At 41.8% G+C, this 21,954-nt stretch overlaps 1 protein-coding gene across 1 annotated transcript in view; it reads left to right on the top strand.

Moving 5' to 3' along the window:
- Nucleotides 1–846: 846 nt before the first annotated feature.
- Nucleotides 847–21,954, top strand: part of TNFSF15 (TNF superfamily member 15) — a 37,829-nt gene continuing 16,721 nt past the window's right edge. Inside the window, exon 1 of the mRNA XM_068249715.1 lies at nucleotides 847–1,243. Within this exon, the coding sequence (XP_068105816.1) occupies nucleotides 1,052–1,243 (192 nt within the window). The 5' untranslated portion in view covers nucleotides 847–1,051. The remainder of the gene's footprint in view (nucleotides 1,244–21,954) is intronic.

The raw sequence follows: 21,954 nt of genomic DNA on the forward strand, positions 1-21,954 counted from the left end.
GGCTCAGTGTGAATTCCCAGGTCCTCCTGGTTTAAGCACACTGTAGGATCTGACTATGGTCTGAATGCTTCCACATAAGTGTTCGCAATTGCAGACAACCAGCAACTGGCAAGCAAGCAGTAAATATAGTTGCAGGACTCTGCCGCCCGCCTGAGCACTCAGCCAATCAGGAGTCCAGCAGGAATCAGCTGATCGTCCTGATCAGCTGATCCATCTCCAGCTGGTATAAAGATCCTGACTTCTGGCGGGCGCGCGCGTAGCTCTCCATCCAGGTGCACCAACAGAGCCAGCCATTCCAGACACACACTGCTGCGTGCAAACCGCTGCGTTGGACGCGGAAACAGCCGCCTTGCTGCCAGAACATGCGGCGGCTTTTCCGTGTTCCATCATAGTGTCAGACGCATGCTGCTGCATACAAACCGCCGCGCTGTATGCAGAGCCAGCCGCCTTGCTGCCAGTACACGCGGTGGCTTTTCCGCGTTTTCTCACACCTGTCTACACAGATATTTTAAACAATTGTTATAATTTTGACTTTAAGTAAAATAAATTCTATTGTAAACATTTTATGAAAGGTCATTTCTGCAATTTTTTATTAGTATACTTTCTAGACAGCTTTTTTTTTAAACTTACGCACTCAGAAAAAAAAATGGAAAAAATCCCTAGCTTATATTAAGCAATTACTATTTGGCTATTTCCCTCTATGAAAGTATTTCCTCTTAGTTTCACTCTTAGCCAATTGAAGCTTACAGTGTTTGCTTCGAAACCAACCCACATAGCTTCATTATCCTAAGACCTCCTACGGGACTTTCCTGAAAGTACACATAGTAATCACAGTGCATTGTACAGCGTAAACGTCAAGAGCACTGGCTAAAATATAGTATGAGTATCGACTGTAGGCGGAATACTCCCACTCAGGTGGGAGGGGAAGATTGGATACTTGGGAGGGTGTTTGTGCCTTTATTTATTGCTGATTTACTTAGTAAAACCATGCTTACAAAAGTCTTTTTGGATCTTGAGTTCAGAAGCGACATAGCAGTTCATAGAAAGAGAAATGGAAGTAAGAGTTAACATGCTTCAGGAAGAGAGTCAGATTACACAGTGCAGAAATGAGCAACATGCTGAAGACAAGAGACTCAAAAGACTTCAATGGACTGTCAATGGCTGTATAATTGTCTTAGGAGGATTGCTTTCCCTAACACTTTATCAGATGTGTGGGAGCATTGTTTCTCCAAAGAAGGAAGAGGTAACCAAATCCATTTTTTGTTGTTGTTGTTGTTTTGTTTATGTAACATAAATTGTGTCTGGGTTTTGCACACTGTTATGTGAAAGTTTGCTCTTTTACAAATATGTGTGATAGATCAACATTTATACATGATATAAAGTAATGAATGAATGAGTGAATGATGACAACACTGAATAGCCACATATCAAACAATTCAGCCATTGCTTAGATACTAAAATGTGCAGTAGAGCAGACCTAGAGCTCTCTTCACAGCTATAGTCAACTGAATAAGCACTTTTTGTTGTCTGCTTACCATCTCGGTTCTGGTGGAATAGGGCAGTAAAAGTGTTTTGTTTTTTTGTGCCTTATTCCTCTGCACAGCATTAGTTACACTGTGCAGGTGTGAGCACAGTCCTGGCTGCAATCCCATGGAAATAAGTCTAAAGGCGCATACACACGGGGCACAACTGTCGCCACAAACACGTGGCACACGCATGTCTGTGTGACAGTTGCCACGTGTGGATGAGGCGTGCACCGCGAACTGTCACCGGAGACAGCAGTTGCCATGCAATTGAAAAGTTCAATCGCTGGCAACTTCTGTCTCCGCAACTGTCGCTAGTCGACACGCGTACTGCATGTGTATGCGGACTAGCGACAGCTACCCACACACTGTGAACGGAGCTTCCGGCAGGGGGACGAACCTTCGGCAACAGCTTCCGCCGCGTCTCTGCCTGTTGGGCAGAGACGTGCAGACAGCTGTCGCTCAGGCCGAGCTGTCGCCGAGCTGTTGCGCAAATGTCTCCTGTGTGCTAGCAACAGCAACCACCGTAGCCCGTGTGTATCTATCATTACATCACTTATATGACCCAGTGTTCTCATCCTGGAATCTAAAGATTTATGCATGATATAAAGTAATGACCTAGAGCTCTCCACAGCTATAGTCAACTGAATAAACACTTTTTTTTCTGTTTACCATCTCGGTTCTGGTGGAAAAGGGTAGTAGAAGTGTTTCTTTGGTCAGAAATAGATGTGGAAAATGGTGGCTAGCTTTTTTTCCTAATACCAGCACATCAATATTAAGTCAGTGCCTGACTTGTTCGAACTTTTAGATGCCAACCACAAATCTGTTGTTTCTGGATTCAGCTTATGTAGTACATTAACTAAACTATGTTAAAATGTATATGCACAGGCAGCCCACGTAAATTTTAAAGGGGCACTATGGCGAAAAATTTTAAAATTTAAAATATGTGCAAACAAAGACAAATAAGAAGTACGTTTTTTTCCAGAGTAAAATGAGCCATAAATTACTTTTCTCCTATGTGACTGTCACTACAGTAGGTAGTAGAAATCTGACAGAAGCGACAGGTTTTGGACTAGTCCATCTCTCCAAAGGGGATTCTCAGCAAGGCTTTTATTCTTTATAAAGATATACCCTTAAAAGCATTTAAACAATGATGCTGGCCAGCTTCCCTGCTCACTACACAGTTTTTTGGCAGTTGGACCGAGCTTTTGAAAATAAATAAATCCCTGAGAATGCCCCCATGAAGAGATGGATTAGTCCAAAACCTGTCCCTTCTGTCAGATTTCTACTACCAGTACCTAATGTAAGTGAGAGCAACATTGGAGAAAAGTAATTTATGGCTCATTTTACTCTGGAAAAAAACGTACCTATTTGTTTATGTTTGCACATATTTTAAATTTTACAATTGTTTCGCCATAGTGCCCCTTTAACTGACGTTGCAGTAACTGCATAGCCCTCATTATACAATTTGCATGATTTGTGTTATACGCACAACTTGTGTATGTATAATGCGAGTTAAAGGCCCAATATCGCAAAAATTTTAAAATAACAATAACATTTCTGTAGCGCTTTTCTCCCATAGGATTTAAAGCGCTTAGGCTCTCTCAGATTCAGCAATTGGCAGTAAAATAAAGTATTAATACAACAAGATTATATTTCTGCAAATGCCTGACTGAACAGGTGGGTTTTCAGTCTGGATTTAAAGGGACTCCGAGCTCATTGTTGTACTCACCCATGGCTTTTTCCAGCCCAGTGCTGGTCGGGAGGTCCCACGACGGCTTCCTGGCTCCTCTCCTACTCCCCGCTCCGGAATGGCTGACCGGCCGCAGCCCGGGCGACACTCGGCCGAGTGTCGGGCTGCTCCTTCCGCGTATGACGCGGCTGACGTCACACACCAGCCGCCTCGCGTCATCACGGCGGCCGGCGTGGCAGTACCGCGCGTGCGCGCTTTAATCACGCATGCGCGGTACTTTCACGCCGGCCTCCGTGATGACGCGAGGCGGCCGGCGTGTGACGTCAGCCGCATCATACGCGGAAGAAGCAGCCCGACACTCGGACGAGTGTCGCCCGGGCTGCATCCGGTCAGCCATTCTGGAGCGGGGAGTAGGAGAGGAGCCAGGACGCCATCGTAGGACCTCCCGACCAGCACTGGCCTGGAAAAAGCCCCGGGTGAGTACAACTTTTATTTTTTAGATGAGCTCGGAGTCCCTTTAAACACGTCCAGAGATGGAGCTGTCCTGATTTGCTCATGTAAGGAGTTCCATTATGTAGGAACGGCATAACAAAAGGCTCTGGAACCAAAAGTTTCTAGGTGGACTCTGGGTATGACTAGATTATTAGAACCTGTGGATCTGAGATTGCAGGGATTGTTACGAAGCTGCAGCATTTCTTTCATGTACCCAGGGCCCAGATTATGCAGTGATTTAATTGTCCGAAGGCTGATTTTGAATAGGATTCTCCATTTTACAGGTAGCCAGTGAAGGGAGTGCAGGACCTGTGTTATGTGGCAGTGACCAGGTTGGCTGCAGTATTCTTTATCAGCTGTAGGCAGTACAAGTCCTTGGAAGGCCGTTGTAGAGAGCATTACGATAGTCCACTCAGGATGTAATGATAGCATGAACTAACATTGGCAGATCTTTTAGGCGGATGAGGTGCTTGATTTTTGCGATGTTCTTCAGGTGAAAATAGTATGATTTCACCACAGCAGAGATGTAAGTTCTAAAGTTTAAATCCCCATATGTTAGAACTTCAAGGCTACACACATGCTGAGAGCTGTGTATATCTGTGCCTCCTATTCCTAGTGGTGAAGACTGCAGGTAAAGCGTTTTTGCTGTCATACACTGCCCTCCGATCAGAAGGACTTTTTATCTGCATTTAGTCTCAGCCAGTTGTCACTCGTCCATTGATGTAGTTTATTCATTGCGGTAACATGCGTTTATAGATGGAGTTGGGTCTGTCACACCGGGCTGGAAAAGAAAGATATAATTGAGTGTCGTCAGCATAGCAGTGATGTGTCAGGGCGTGCTTTTGAGCTAGTTTTCCAAGCGATAACATGTAAATTGTGAATAGCAGGGGAGAAAGGCTTGAGCTTTGGGGCACCCCATACTTAAGGGCCCGTTTCCACTATCGCGAATCCGCATTCGTTGTCCGCATGCGGATTCGCATAGCCAATACAAGTGGATGGGCCTGTTTCCACATGTCCGTATTGCTGAGCGTTTTTGTGTGCGGGGAAAATCTGCACGGCAGAGCCGTCAGAATTCGCACCCCACACACCGCTATGCGAATCGCATGCAATGCATTTAATAGGGACATTTCATGCGTTTTTGGCATGCGTTTTTCCCCACGATTACGCATGCGATTCCGCATAGGAAGCAATGTTAATTTGCACAGGCAGTGACATGGTTAAACTCGCATATACCCTAACCTATGCGGAATCGTGGCAAAAACGCATGCGGAATCGCACCTGCACGCGATTTCGTCACTGGTGATTTTCCGGCGATTCCGCACTGCAATAGTGGAAACGGGCCCTAAGTGGTACAGAGGTGGACAGAAAGGGCCCCATAGACACTTTTTAGCTTCTGCCACTCAAGAAGGATTGGAACTACTGGATAACTATGCCATTAATGCCACAATATTCCTGTAGCCTACTTATCAAGATGTCATGGTCAAATGTGTCAAAGGCTGCAGAAAGGTCTAGCAGCATCAGGATGGAGCACTCTCCTCTGTCTCTTCCCATGAGCAGGTGCTTGCAGATTTGGATGAGGGCCGTTTTAGTGCTCTGATGTTTCCTGAAGCCAGACTGGAATGGATCATAAATGTTGTTTTGTAAGATTTTGGCTTCTAGCTGGTAGTATATGGCTTTTTCAATTACCTTCCCCAGAAAGACAATGTAAACACATACAAATAAGAAATTACTTTGCTCCTATGTTGCTGTCACTTACAGTAGGTAGTAGAAATCTGAAAGAACCAACAGGTTTTGGACTAGTCCATCTTGGCATTCTTTATAAAGAAACTTCCTGAAAAGGATTTATACAAATATGCTGGCCATTCACTAAGTGCTTTTGAAAATAAAGAAAACACTGAGAATCTCCCATGAGGAGATGGGCTAGTCTAAAACCTGGCATTTCTGTCAGATTTCTACTACCTACTGTAAATGTATTTGTATGTGTTAATTTATTTAAAATCTTAGGAAACTCACGATAGTGGTCCTTTAAGAAAATTGAGTAACATGCATTATGTTATTTGCATAACATCCATTAAAATGTACTTGCGCTACCTGCGCACATAAATTTTAAAAGATTTACTTTAATTGGCTAATTCCAAAATGTGCCCTTCAGCACTTACAGCACAGATGTGGTATGACAGAACAGAACCTAAAGGGGTTTTTCCCAACAGGAATAAGAGAGCAGTAACAACATGACAATAGTTTCTACTACAACCCCATTTTAATCAAAAACATTTAAATGAAAGACATTTGAATTGTAGTTCTCCCTCTTTACTAAAGATTTGTTTAAAATTAAGTCTGTTGAGAAATATATAAAATATATCTTGTTAAATATATAATATACAATTGAATGCTTTAAATCGGAACTCTAATTAAGAAGCATCTCCATCCCCAGGGCCCTTTCAAAATTTTTGCCAGTATAGTAACTCACCTGTCTCGGCTGCTTCACCCCTCCAATAATCTGCGCCCTCTCTTCTTCATCTCTGCTACTCACATCTTCTTATTGACCTGGCCAATGTCATCACATAATAACATGTGATGGGTCATGGAGGAGATGCGCCCCTGCAAGGAAAGGATGAAGACCAGAGCATATGGACTAATGTGCCAGTGTGGTAGTAGGACAGGCAGGGCCGGCGCTACCATAGAGGCAAAGGGGACAATTGCCCCAGGGCACCAGAGCCTGTCCCCAAGGTGTCTCTCCCCAACTAAACTGTTGCTTCCCAGGGCCCCGACACAGTAGTCTTTGGCAGAGCCAGGGGGTGTCAGCCCCTGTCTCAGGGGTCCTATGGGGAAATATGGCTGCAACAAAAGTTCTCTACTGCCGCTTTTTGGTTGGGGGGGGGGGGTATCTATGGGGGCTCCCAGGTTAATTTTGCCCAGGGGCCCCATTGTTACTAGAACCGGCCCTGAGGACAGGTGAGATGCTATACTGGAAAAATTGTTGCAAGTACCCTGGGGAGCACAATAAAGTGGGGCCACTAGAGGGTGAATTTTTTGCAAGGGGGGTGTCGTGTCAGGTTACTTTTGCCTGGGTCCCCATTGTAGCTAAAACTAGCCCTGACATTAACCACCTCCCAAGAACCTACCAGAAACCTTCCCCCACCAAAATATAAAACTAACCCTTGGCTCCCAAATGACCGCAGTTTTCAGCTGATCATTTACAAAATAAATGATCAACTTCTCTAATTTTCCCTATGTAGTAGCTGATTGGCTACTACTGTACCAATACTATCCATTGGCACCTATTAGACACCTGCTGATCCCAGCCCCCAAATGGTCTGATTCATACAGGTGGGACACCTGTATGAATCAGGCCATTTGGTCTATATCTTATTAAATATATAATATACAATTTAATGCTTTAAACTGGAACTCCAATTAAGAAGCATCTCTATCCCCAGGGCCCTTTAAAATGTTTTGCCAGTATAGTAACTCACCTGTATCGCTGCACCCCTCCAATAATCTGCACCCTCTCATCTTCATCTCCGCTGGTCTTTACCCTCCCCATAGCTGTCTGTCAGGGCAGATTGTGGTCCCTTGGCACATATTGCTTTTGTGTGATCTACCCACAGTAGAGTGCTACTTGCCTGTCATCACCCACACTTCTCCACAGAGCAGCATCTGTACAGCGTCTACTGTTGAAATGCCACACAAAACAATCAGAAATCATCATTCTGGGGCAAGCACACCTCTAAAGGTGCCCATTAACGGTACAATTTTTCTACCAGATTCGATATTTCAACTCACTTTTTATGATTGAATTGTATAGAAAACTGTGTCATTTGTGGCGCAAATCAAATGGTCAATCGGAAAATGATCGATCCAAATGTTGGATTTTATGATCGAATCGGAATGCAAAACCTTCTTAAAGCTTTCCATCAATGGGAACAACCGATAATTGCCTTTCTATTAGTTATGGTCCTTCAAATCACGTCTAAACATCCCCTCTGATACAAAAATTGTACTGCTTATGGGCACATTTATACTGCACTGCATTACTTACACTGTGCAGGTGTGAGCACAGTCCTGGGCTGGCTGCAATCCCATGGACATAAGTCTTACATCACTTATATGACTCAGAGTGCTCATCCTGAAATCTAAAGGTTTGTGCATGATATAAAGTAATGAAGTAATGAATGAATGAATGAATGAATGAATGAATGAATGAATGAATGAATGAATGAAGGATGGCATCACTGAATAGCCATGTATCAAACAATTCAGCCAGTTCCCAGATACTAAAATGGGCAGTAGAGCAGACCTATAGCTCTCCACAGCTATAGTCAACTGAATCAGAGCAGGGACAAGGTCCTCCAGCACCTAAGGCTGAGACACCAAAGTGCACCCCTCCATCCCTTCCACTCCAGTCATCACATACTGATTGCTATTAGACTAAGAGGGCCACAGGGCTCACAACCTCCCCAACACCTTAACCACTTTGTCCTCCTTGACGTATAAAAACGTCAAGGAGGACAGGCGCACTCCCGCGGCCAATCGCGCACGTGCACGCGCACTCCCGGCCGCGGATTCGGTAGCCACGGAATCAATGTATCGGGCTATGGAGCCCGATCACTGATTCCTCTCCCCCGCTGAAAAAGCGACAGCTTCTCTCGGAAGCTTCGCTTTTTCTGAAGCTCTGTCCCTCTAAGCGTACATTGTACGCTTAGAGTGACGTCATGTAAACAAACTCAAGATTGCCATCTTGTGGCCAAAAAGTAAAACTACAAGTAAAAGTTAAAAAACATTACAATACACAAATATTTCCCCAAATAAAACACTTTTATATTCCACCCTCCCAAAAATGCCCACATAAAATGTTCAGTAAAAAAAAACAAAAAACATTTCTATAAAAAAAAAAGACATAAATATTTACCTAAGGGTCTAAACTTTTTAAATATCTATATAAAGATGAAATATTTCTCTCTATTTTTTTTTTTTATAAGCTTGTAAATAGTGATGAATGCAAAACGGAAAAAATGCTCTTTTATTTCCAAATAAAATATTGTCGCGATACATTGTGATAGGGACATAATTTAAATGGTGAAATAACCGTGACAAATGGGCAATTACAATACGTGGGTTTTAATTATGGAGGCATGTATTATTTTAAAACTATAATGGCCGAAAACTGACAAATAATGAATTTTTTTCATTTTTTTTCTTATTCTTACTGTTAAAATGCATTTACAGTAAGGTAGCTCTTAGCAAAATGTACCCCCAAAGAAAGCCTAATTGGTGGCGGAAAAAACAAGATATAGATCAGTTCATTGTGATAAGTAGTGATAAAGTTATAGGCTAATGAATGGGAGGTGAACATAGCTCGGATGCATAAAGTGAAAACGACTGAGAGCTTAAGTGGTTAATATCTAGTTAAATGGCTTGCAGTCACTGCTATGTATCCCCTTTTCTTATTTCTTTCTGCTTAATACACAATTAGGAATGACAGCTGAATGAATTGTGTGCCCCCTCCTACACTATGCGCTTTGAGTCCTATGGGAGAAAAGCGCTTTACAAATGTTATTGTATTGTATTGTATTGTACACTGCGCCCTGAGGCTGGAGCCTCTACAGCCTATGCCTCGGCCCGGCTCTGAACTGAATAAACATTTTTTTTCTGCTTACCATCTCATTTCTGGTGGAATAGGGCAGTAGAAGTGTTTCTTTGGTCAGAAATAGATGTGGAAAGTGGTGGCTAGCTTTTCTTTCCCAATACCAGCACATCAATATTAAGACAATGCCTGATTGTTTGAACTTTTAGATGCCAAGCACAAATCTGTTGTTTCTGGATTCAGCTTATATAGTACATTAACTAAACTATGTTAAAATGTATATGCGCAGGCAGCCCACATAAACTTTAACTGAAGTTACAGCATTACTTACGCTGTGCAGGTGTGAGCACAATCCTGGCTGCAATCCCATGGATATAAATCTTGCATCACTTATATGGCCCAGAGTTCTCATCCTGGAATCTAAAGAATGTAACCAAACAGGTTAAAGGCACACTTAGCATTGTAAATTTTTTTTTTTTAATCTTACTTAAAGGAGAAAGCAAAGATGTGTCATTGGGTTAAGAACTAAATAGAAATAGCATTTGAAAATACTTGTTCATTTTTTTGTCTTTCAGAGTCAGCTGCCAAAATAATGTTTAGACCAGTGGTCCTCAAACTAAGGCCCGCGGGCCGAATGTGGCCCCCTAAGGCTTTCTTACCGGCCCCCCACACAGAAAATGTATTGCTTATAAATGCAGTCAGCTACATCTTTAAATATTGGTGGTCCACATATGGAATAGCAGTGCAGCACCCCCCATCCACATGGAAGCCAGAAAGCAGAAATTTTGCTGGTTTCCAATCAAATTCCACATCAGGTGACACTGCTGTCCAATTGGCTTGCAGATTGTCACCTGGGTATGCTTCACTGTCTGGTCCGCAAAGACTTCTACATCATTTTATGTTTACTCCGGCCCACCAGCGGTCTGAAGTATGTTGACCCGGCCCTCAACCCAAAACGTTTGGGGACCCCTGGTTTAGACGGTATCTTAAAGTGACACTGAAGCGAAAAAGAAAACAAAAAACTTATGATCTAATGAATTGTATGTGTAGTATGGATAGAATTAGGAGTAAACAAAAGAGTCTCATATTTTTATTTTCAGTTCTATAGCTGTTTTTCTATTACACTGCATCATTCTATACTATTTGTAGTTGACAAATTACACTCTGTATTTTAAATGATGAAACAGAGCAGGGCTAATTATCCTTTGAACTTCCTGGCAGAAAAACCTTAACCACTTCACCACTGAGGGGTTTTACCCCTTGAACCCCAGAGCAATTTTCACCTTTCAGCGCGTCTTCCATTCATTCGTCTATAACTTTATTATTACTTATCACAATGAAATTAACTATATCTTGTTTTTTTTCACCTTTTTTTTTAGGCTTTCTTTAGGTGGGACATTATACCAAGAATTATTTTATTCTAAATGTGTTTTAATGGGAAAATAGGAAAAAATGTGGGAAAAAATATTATTTTTTAGTTTTCGGCCATTATAGTTTTTAAATAATGCATGCTACTGTAGTTAAAACCCATGAAATGTATTTGGCCATTTGACCTGGTTATAAAACCGTTTAAATTATGTCCCTATCACAATGTTTGGTGACAATATTTTATTTGGAAATAAAGGTGCATTTTTTTCAGTTTTGCATCCATCCCTAATTACAAGCCCGTAGTTTATAAAGTAACAGTGTTATACCCTCTTGACATAAATATTTAAAAAGATTAGTCCCTGAGGTAACTATTTATGTTTTTTTTTATTGTATTTTTTTTTTTTAATTACAAAAAAAAAAAAATATTGGGGAGTGTGGGAGGTAATGAGTTAATTTATTGTGTAAAACTAATGTATTTGTATATGTAAAATGCTTTAGGGTGTAGTTTTACTATTTTGCCGCAAGATGGCCACAGTGAGTTTGTTTACATGTGTTTGTTTACATGCGAGTTTGTTTACATGAGTTTGTTTATATGCGACCTGTAAGCGTCCGCATGTAAACAAACTCACTGTGGAACAAACTCACTCCGGAAGGACGCTTACAGGAAGCACTACGAGGCTGAGCAAATCACAATGATCGCGCTGTTTCTCAAAGAAGCAGCAGATCATTGCGTGGGCTTAGATCAACGAACGGGAATGGATTTTCCCGTTCATTGATCTCCGGGCGAGCAGGCGGCGGCGTGCACGAGCGGCGGGAATGCGCGGACAGCGGCGGTAGCGCGGAAGGTACGGATTTCTCCATCCCTTGGTTTTTTAGGGGGAAAAAAAGGGACAGAGAAATTCGTACTGCGGGGGGTAAAGTGGTTAAACAAACAAGAAAGGGAGAGAGATAAGTTGAGATAAGTGCTTCAGAAAGTGCATCCTAGAGAATTCGCCACCAGGAGACTTCCGCGCAGGATACAGCCGGTATGGCTTATCCTGCTGCTGCACAAGTTCCCGGCAGTGATAAATACTATTCCCCCTCTAGGTCCATGTGGATAGTGGGGAATGATGTACTTCGGCTTTCAGCTATTGCTGGAAGGCGAATTACAGTGTTTTAAATGTAACTTCAGCTCCGTCTTCTGACGGTGCCGAAGTTACTGACTGTGCGCCTCTATAGCCGTAATTCCTATTATGGTCTATGGTGGCGCTGGCTGCGCCCAAGTCTCCTGCGCTGCATATGCAGTGTTCGCGAAAAATAGCATTGCTTTCTGACTAAATCAGTCAGAGAGCTCAGAGAAGCTCTTTTGCATAGATAATAACTGGTTTCTTAAGGGCCTGTTTCCACTACATGCAGTTTGGATGCAGAATGGATGCAGAAAAACTGACTTCAATAAATGCATATGGGCTTGTTCCACTAAACGCAATTTTTCTGATGCAGATTTTCCCATAGGCATTCATTGGAGTTAGTTTTTCTTCATCCATTCTGCATCCAATCTGCGTGTAGTGGAAACAGGCTCTAAGGCTCCGTTTACACTTAATCAGTTGGTACGTGGTTTTTTTTTTTCTTCTCCATAGCAGTGCATTGTGAAAAATATTTAAGTTAAAACGCATTAAGTGTGAAAGGTGCCATAGGAAAACATGGGACTTACTTTGAAAATGAGTTGACCTTTCAGTTATAACTGAGAACAACTGACTAAAGGGATACTGTAGGGGGGGTCGGGGGAAAATGAGCTGAACTTACCCGGGGCTTCTAATGGTCCCCCACAGACATCCTGTGCCCGCGCAGCCGCTCACCGATGCTCCGGCCCCGCCTCCGGTTCACTTCTGGAATATCTGACTTTAAAGTCAGAAAACTACTGCGCCTGTGTTGCCGTGTCCTCGATCCCGCTGATGTCATCAAGAGCACACAGCGCAGGCCCAGTATGGTCTGTGTCTGCGCAGTACACTCCTGGTGACATCAGCGGGAGCGAGGACACGGCAACGCAGGCGCAGTGGTTTTCTGACTTTAAAGTCAGAGATTCCAGAAGTGAACCGGAGGCGGGGCCGGAGCATTGGGGAGTGGCTGCGCCAACACAGGATGTCTGCCGGGGACCATTAGAAGCCCTGGGTAAGTTCAGCTCATTTTCCCCCGACCCCCCTACAGTATCCCTTTAAGTGTAAATGGGGCCTTACTCTTCCTGTACTGGAAACAATATGAGACTCATATTTTTGCTACTAATGTTCTATTTCTTAGCTGTGCTACACGTTTAAAACATTATCTCATAACTTTATTTTCACTTCAGATTCACTTTGAAGGAAAACCGAGGCAAAACAGAGGTCTGGGCTTGTTTGCAGATGTTAGTTGGCAACCTTTGAACAGAAAGTGCTTGTGCGACACATGCACTGAATTTCAGTTCCACCTCTCTATCCACGCTCCCTCTTCTCCAGACACATAGGGATGTGTTTGCAAACATGTCCACAACTCTGTATGGGCTGTCTTTTCCCCTCTTTATTCTGCCTTGGGTATCCTTAAAGGTAACCTTAACTGAGAAGGATATGGATGTTTCCTTTTGGCAGTCCTGCTGCTCTCTGAGGCTGCAGTAGTGGCTGAATCACTAATACCCTCCTTCCCTATGCAGAGTCCCAAGCAGAGTGTAAAGGAGAAGTTACTCACCCACCTCTTGGCATTCCACTGACAAGATCTCCCATCAGTTGGAGGCACCACTAGCTACTTAATATTGAGGGTACCTCTGGCTACCTAATGCTAAGGGACACCTATAACTACATCTGACAGGCAAGAGAAGTAAGGGAGAAGTGACAGCTGGGCCAACAGCCAGCACACTAATGGTGCAGTTCGGTGGGTGTTTGTAGGTTCACAGAGGGTGAAGTCTAAGGTGCCAGGACATCTGTGCCTATAGGCTCCAGTGATGTAAATCCAGGCCTGATTGAGTGTATGTGAGGTTTTTTTTTTTTACAATGAATTATTTGGTTTTTTTATATGTGTTATATGTACATCTCAATCATAGCCTATTGTTCAGTATGCTCAATTTGCCACACCTACACTTCTAGTCTTTAGAGGAAGGTATGTAAGAAGAGGAGATTTGAGACTCCAACTTGCACACTCCTGGGATGTGTGGTCCCTTCAAAACACTCCCAAGGTTTGGTGCTAAGAGGGAGGGGATGTCAATTCCTCTTACAAAGGAACCCTGACATCACTATGTCCTTAATTTGGCTAATGTAGATATCTGGGTCCCTGCTGAAAATAAGCTGTTATTGGAGCTGAGCTTCCCCTTTTGATGTGTACCTGAGATGACGTGACATGATGAGATAAACTTGTATGTACAGTGCAAAACATTAATAACCAGGTGTTTTACTTGTTTTATTTTGCTGCCTGAAAGAATGAATTTCTAGGCATGGAAGTGATCGCTTCTGTCTTGTTAGTACCTTGTCGGCAATACAGTAAACATTACTGATAAGAAAATTACAGCCATAAAAGTTTTCCTGGCAGAACACAACCCCTGAGAGCAGGGGGAGGTAAAATACATGAACTATTGACCATTTTATAACTCTGGAACACTTATAAGGTTGGCACTAAGCAGAGGCAACAAAACATTCAACTAGTTTGTAAATGTTTAAATATAAAATAAAACCATGAAGAGTGTGTGTGTGTGTGTGTGTGTGTGTGTGTGTGTGTGTGTGTGTGTGTGTGCGTGCGTGCGTGCGTGCGTGCGTGCGTGCGTGCGTGCGTGCGTGCGTGCGTGTGTGTGTGTGTGAGCATAAATACAATTGTTTATATTCGTGTTCACGTTAAGCTATTATTTTAGCATTTTGTGCATCTCTGGGAACATTACTACTGGCCAGTTTATCTATTCTCTGCTATGATGATGGATGCTGGAAGGGCATTACTAGGTATGATTAATGAGATACAAATATGTCCAAGTTGATGTAAATCTATGCAAAATTGTATGTAGATATATGCAGTTTGAAGATGGACCAATCAATTTAAACCCAGGTTTAAATTGATTGGTTCATTTTGAAGTTGCATCTATTTGCATACAAATGTGCATCAACTCAGAAATATTGGCATCTTCTTGATCATCCCTAGTCATTACTAATGTAGAATTATATTTATTTGTATATGGAAACCAAAACATATGTAACTGGATGAGGTAACCTACATAAGGAAAGCTTATTACCATTATTTTTTTTACAACCCTTTATCAGTAGTACAAGCCTAATTTTAAATTGGGCATCTTGATTTTCAGATTCTGTATCCTGGCGCAGCGGAGTAACATTTTCCTAAAGGCATGGCACATTCCCAAACTGTAAAATCATATCTAACACAATAGGATTTTCAGGAACTGTTCTAGTTTAACAATCATATTTTATGAGTGCAAAGGGAGGTTAACCATAGCAATCAGTTGTACGCAATTAATATCTTGCAGCAATCTGGGTTTTCTCAAGCTGGTCACTATTTATTCTGGTCATTCTATTTCCAAAGGCGCTTCACTTGTTGTGGCTATTAGCACACTCTGGCACTTGTATTTGGCCTGAGGAAGTGGGCAGGTACCCACGAAACGCGTTGCTAGTGCATAATTAAAATGTATTCAATATATGAATTTGTCTATCGAGGTAAGCACCCTCACTTTTTTCTATTTTATTGCCTTAATGTAGTTTTACTACACCAGGGAGCCACGTTCCCCTGTTCTGTGCCTTTACCCTCCTATGATTCACCCCCTCTGAACCCTAGTGGCTCTTCATCATCATCCAGGGTCATCTGGTCGCGTGTATCAAAAAAGGGCGCCTAGAAAAAAGGGCACGGGATATAGCCGTAATTTTAAGTTTTAATGCAAAAACATATTTTTCTTTTAAGGGGTTGTAAACGAAAATGTAGTGCTAAATAGGTTAAATAAACAGAAATGAAATGGCAAAATACCGTCTATACCAACAAACGAATTCTGAAAAGAAACGTCAAATATCGTCTATAAGAAAAACGATATTTACACTTGTATTAAGCATAGCAATGCAATGGTAGGTTTTACAGATATTTTACTGTAATTATACCAAACTGTAGGCTCACACAGATCTCTCCCTATCCCTATCCCTAACCCCTAGACCCCACTTTGTTTAAATATATATAATTTAATAAATTGTATATATTACATATATTGTGCTGTAACTATACCTAACCTTACTCTCACACAGAGCCCTCCCTGTACCTATCCCTAACCCCTAGACCCCCCTGGTGGTGCCTAACCCTAAGACCTCCCTGGTGGTGCCTAACCCTAAGACCCCCCTGGTGGTGCCTAACCCTAAGACCCCCCTGGTGGTGCCTAACCCTAAGAGACCCCCCTGGTGGTGCCTAACCCTAAGGACCCCCCCCCCGGTTGGTGCCTAACCCTAAGACCCCCCTGGTGGTGCCTAACCCTAAGACCCCCCCCCCCTGGTGGTGCCTAACCCTAAGACCCCCTGGTGGTGCCTAACCCTAAGACCCCCCCGGTTGGTGCCTAACCCTAAGACCCCCCTGGTGGTGCCTAACCCTAAGACCCCCCTGGTGGTGCCTAACCCTAACCACCCCCTGATTGCGTATATTATACTGTAACTATACCTAACCCTCCCTGTACTTATCCCTAACCCCTAGACCCCCCTGTTAATGCCTAAACCTAACCATCCCCACCGCACAAACACCCTAAACACATATATACAATAATACATTTAATCGTTAAAATACTTCTCTACAAATAACATGAATAAAATAATGTATATATTTGTAATAGAATAAATAGCTTTAAAATAGCCTTAAAATCACGTATATATTAATATTATAAATAGAGAAAAGTATATATAAATATATAAAATACAATAGATAGCCTTACAAGCATTAGAAATCTTAAAATAACAGTAACATTAAAAGCGATATTTTAGTAACTATAATCAACGCATTATAAGTATAAAAACAACCTTAAAATAACAGTAATATTAAAAGCGATATTTTAGTAACTATAATCAACGCATTATAAGTGTAAAAACAAAGTTAATACCAAAAGCGATGTATTTCTAATACAATAAGGTTGAAAACGGTATTTACGCATTATACATATGAAAACAAATTTTTAAATGATCAAAGAAGTGTAAACGAAAATTTAGTTGTTACACTTTTGTAAGCGAAATTTTTAAACGAAAAAATAAGTAAAAACTGATATAAGCGAAATGTAAAAACGAAGAAATAAGTATAACACAAACTCAAAACGAACTTGTAAACGATATTTGTTATAAACCTTATTCTGTAAACGAAAACTTTTGTTAACACGATCCCTGTAACCGCTATTTCTCGGGCGCCCTTTTTCCTGTCGGGCGCTGAATAGCCGATATTTTGCATTGCAGTCTATGGCGGCGCCCTTTTTGTCCACTATCCCTGTGCGCCCTTTTTTACTAGCCCGCATCTGGTCATTGTTTTGTTACAAGAGTGTGACCACCTCCAGCTCTGTCTGGAAACCCGAGTGAAGTTTGTGCATCTCCATCTGCCTTCAGTGATTGGTTGCCACTCTGCAACCCACCTTCATGAGTATTTCTTGCCTACCAACCTTTCATTACCAATTGCTGTGACATACTGCACTATTTGGGTTCCTGTTATCTCTGTGCTTTTTCTTTTTGTACGGTGTTCTTATCACCCCCAACAGTCACACTCTGTTTAAAATAACTTTTTAGCACTCTGCAATTGAAAAAGTACCAAAATGTACCTGTAGGTAAAAATGTACTGTCAAAATGATTTTGAGTGTTTTCTTGCATACTGGTGGCTTCAAAGGCATTTTATTTATAAGTTTAAAAATATCACCTATGAGAAAAAAATGAGGAGAAAAAAGTTAATTGGATTGTGGCCATTGTCTTTAGCATGGCTCACATAAACATTTATGCCGCGTGGACGTGAGCCTCACGTCCGCAGCGGCAGCTGCTACAGCTGCAGGGACGTGCTAAGTCACATCTCTGCAGTTTGGGGTGCTTTGCGGGCGATCGTGCGGGCAAATGCCCGCGATCGCGATGTTGCTGGTAGCAGGGGGGATTGGCTGCAGGGGACGAAAGTCCCCTGTGCCAATCTGTACATGTCCGCCGAGAATAAACACTGTTTTTGTTTTTCTTCTGCTGCTGATTTCCGCCCTTGTACGACGCCGATCATTAGATTTATGAATGGGAACAAAGTTCCCATTCATTAATCTCCCTGCAGGCCACCCGTGATAGCAGGCCACCCATTGAAGCCTGCGTCACTTCCCTAGTTACAATGTAGCAACACATTGTTTCCTATTCCCCACAGTAGAACAGCAGCAATTCCGGCACAGGTTGCAGTAAATCAAAATTCTTTTATTCCAGCAGGTACATGCAAAACAATAGGAGTAGAAAAGTGGTCGGCCTGACAGCCGTTTCACGGGTTCCCCCGCTTCTTCAGAGGTCTTTTGTGCCTCTGAAGAAGCGGGGGAACCCGTGAAACGGCTGTCAGGCCGACCACTTTTCTACTCCTATTGTTTTGCATGTACCTGCTGGAATAAAAGAATTTTGATTTACTGCAACCTGTGCCGGAATTGCTGCTGTTCTACTGTGGGGAAATCGATGTATCTATGAAGTACGAGCACGGTTGAATGGTGATCAGATTCCAGCTGCTGTTTCCAGTCGATTGAGTGCCAGTATCATCTCTTTTACCTCTCTTGATTGACATTGTTTCCTATGTAGCGTACTTATACGCTAATAGGATTTGCTCAGCGGGCACATCTTGTGACCAAATAGTAAAATTACACCTACTGACTTTAGAGAATAAAAAAATTATAATATGTATGTCAAGAGGGCATATTATTATAAATGTATGGGCTAAAAATTAGCGATGGATGTAAAACTGAACAAATGTACCTTTATTTCCAAATAAAATATTGTCAACATACATTATACTAGGGATATAATTTTAACGTTGCAATAATTGGGACAGATGGGCAAATAAAATGTGGGGATTTTAATTACGGTAGCATGTGGTATTTTAAAACTATATTGGCCGAAAACTGAGAAATAAGGATTTTTTCCATTTTTTTTCTTAATAATTTCCATTAAAATGCATGTAGAATAAAATAATTCTTAACATTATGTCCAACCCAAAGAAAGCCTAATTAGGGGTGGAAAAAACAAGGTATAGATCATTTCTTTGTGATAAGTAGTGATAAAGTTATTGGGGAATGAAAGGGAGGAGCGCTGAAATGGGAAAATTCCTCTAGTCCATAAGGTGAAAAATATCAGCGGGCTAAAATGTTAAAACTTGAATTTCAGTTCATTGGAGGATACCCAGGTATTTTCGTTCAGAAGAATTTGCTTGTATAGTTCTAACTTTATTATTCCAACAGCACTGACAAATATCCTGATCCAAAGGCCTAAAATATGATACTGCTACCAGCATGCTTTACATTTGGAATACGATTATCAAGCCAGAATCTATTGCTTGGCTTTCATCAAAAACGTTACTTTCCATTAAAACAAAAACATTTTTATTTTGTTTAAGGACGGTTTTACACATATTTTTTTGTGTTTTGCGATGCAATGCTCCTGCCACATTGCATCGCAACGCAAAAAATGTCAATCATATGATCCTGCAGCAGAGTGTGCCAACAGGGTCATATACATAGCCCCGCCCCATGTTCAGTGACATAATCCCTGATGGGCAGAAAGTACGCCACTGGGATTCCTGTCTGTCCACACATGCAACCCTGACGCAGCGCTCTCCATCGTTTATGTGTATCACCCATAGACTTGCATTATCCCATGCTCCATGCGTTAAGTGCGATGGTAACATGCTACAGCCCTTGCATCAGATTGGATACCTTCACCACACCACAATGGACTGCAATAATTGTGAAAGTCTCCATAGACTTCCCTTGCAGAAAAATAGGGTAACACAACGTAGGTTTTACCAGCAAGTGTAAAAGGGGCCGCCTAATTCATTCACAAAACATTTTTTAAGCTGTGTTTTTTTTTTTTTTTTTTGCTTATCCACATGATCTTTAAAGAGAATCTGTACTCTAAAATTCTTACAATAAAAAGCATACCATTCTATTTATTATGTTCTCCTGGGCCCCTCTGTGCTGTTTCTGCCACTCCTTGCTGCGATCCTGGCTTGTAATTGTCAGTTTTAGGCAGTGTTTACAAACAAAAGACGTGGCTGCTAACTAGAGTGTGATAGGCTGATAGGAGCTCAGTCTGTGACTCATACAGAGCCTGGATGGGGTTTGGAGAGGGTGTGTATAGCTTCTATCCTATCATAAGCAGACCAGCACATTCCTGCCTGAGTGCCTGAGCTTGACAAAGCTGTCAGAGGAAAGAAGATTAGATTATATAACAGAGATAATACAGCCACTGTGCAACTAGGAAAGGCTGCAGTAAGACAGACCACATTAGAACAGGTATAGGAACTTATAGGGTAGAAGAAATAAGGCTGAAAATTTTGTTACAGAGTCTCTTTAACAATCTGAAAGCAGGCCACAATGTTCTTTTTCAGTGTTAGTGGCTTTCTCGTTGCATCCATTGTTCTTTACTCTTCTTTGGTGGACTCTGGCTTTAAAGTGGATCCAAGATGAACTTTTACTCATTGCATAATTGTGTTCCTTTCCTATTGTTTATAGGGCATTCCTAAAGCCAAATACTTTTTTGTTTTAATACTCTAATTCCTTATAAACTAAACAAGCCTAACCCACAGTTTTTCAGAGAGCCTTGGCAGTAGCAAGGGCTCATGGGAGTTCAGTCTGGGCAGGAGGAGGGGGAAGTATTACTAGCCTCCCCCTCCTCCTTTCAGAGGCAGAGGGGAGGAGGGAGGAGGAGGGGGGGATTCGTTTTTTTCACAGAAGATGCAGATAAGCTTGCCTGTTTGTATTGTTTACAAACAACATGGCTGCTGTCATTGTATCACAGGAATAAATAATCATATTCTATTGAAGGTGTTTGCAGCTAGATTTGCTGTGTAAACTATCTAAACTTTAGATAAGATATATAGACAAGTTACTTGTTATAGTTAGTTTTTTTTATCTCGGAACCGCTTTAACCAATTCAAGAGAGGCATTTAGATCCTTGAGCATTGACCAGGCACTCTTTTAAATTCCCAAGTGTATTAGACACTTTTATCATTGTTAGTGGACTACTCCTGGGTACAATAACAATAGCTTTAAATTGCCTCTGTTTGAACATGACCTGTCCGTCTACTGTTTAGACTCTTTAGATATAATTTTACAAACTTTCCCAGCTTGGTGATCTTGGACATTTTTTTCAGAAGCTTTTATTTCAGCCATGACACTCTTCCACAGACCTGTATTGAGTAAATCAAACTTGGAAAGTGAGCACAATTAATGTATTTAATTCTCTCATTACTAGGGATGAGTGAGCAGTGAGCACAGTTTATCAAGAAGCAAAACTGTACCTGCATGTGTGCAAGGATGGGGCCATGGCAGAGAGGGTTAAGTTACCTCCCTTACCTCATGTTGCACTCCATCCTCCTGACACTTCCTGCTTCACAGCCGAAACTTCCACTGTGACCTCATTTTTCATATTAATTCCTAGGCAAAATAAAAAATACATTTTTTTCATAATATTTTTTCTTTCAGGGCCCGTTTCCACTTGCGTGGTTTCTGTGCCGAATCTACAGGGTTTCCCCGCAGGCAAATCGTGCGGAGAAACTGCCATTGGGAACAATGGCCCCGCTGGCCGAATCGCTTGCATTGCACAGCTGATGGTATTCGTCTGCGTACTCGCAGACCCATAAGTGCAGCAGCATGTCTCTGTGGAAACAGGCCTTCATATTTATGAAAAAATAAAATATTTCAGATGTTATATACCAAAGCATTATATACATATATTCATGTTAGCTAAGTTGATTACAAAACCATGGTGTAGTTTAATACTCTGTAATAGGGATGCTCGGAAAATTCCGCGGAATTATAAATTCCGTGATTCCGGCCGGAATTAGGTTAATTCCGATTCCGGTAATCAATCGGAATTCCTATACCTCTCAAACGGAATTCCGCGGAAATGTTATAATTCCGACGGAATTTTCCAGAATACCACAAAAAAATCTCTCTCTCCTCATCTATCTATCTATCTATATCATGCAGTAGGGAATTGCAGATTTTCAAAACAGCTTATATACCATAGCTGGGATTTGAACCCAGAACCTAGTGTGTAGTAGGTATGTGTCTTAACCTCTAGACCATGACCCACACTACATGCTAAAGCTGGCGGTAGCATAAACCATAC

The sequence above is a fragment of the Hyperolius riggenbachi genome, chromosome 8 (assembly GCF_040937935.1).
Source record: "Hyperolius riggenbachi isolate aHypRig1 chromosome 8, aHypRig1.pri, whole genome shotgun sequence".
In the NCBI taxonomy this organism is placed as follows: domain Eukaryota; kingdom Metazoa; phylum Chordata; class Amphibia; order Anura; family Hyperoliidae; genus Hyperolius; species Hyperolius riggenbachi.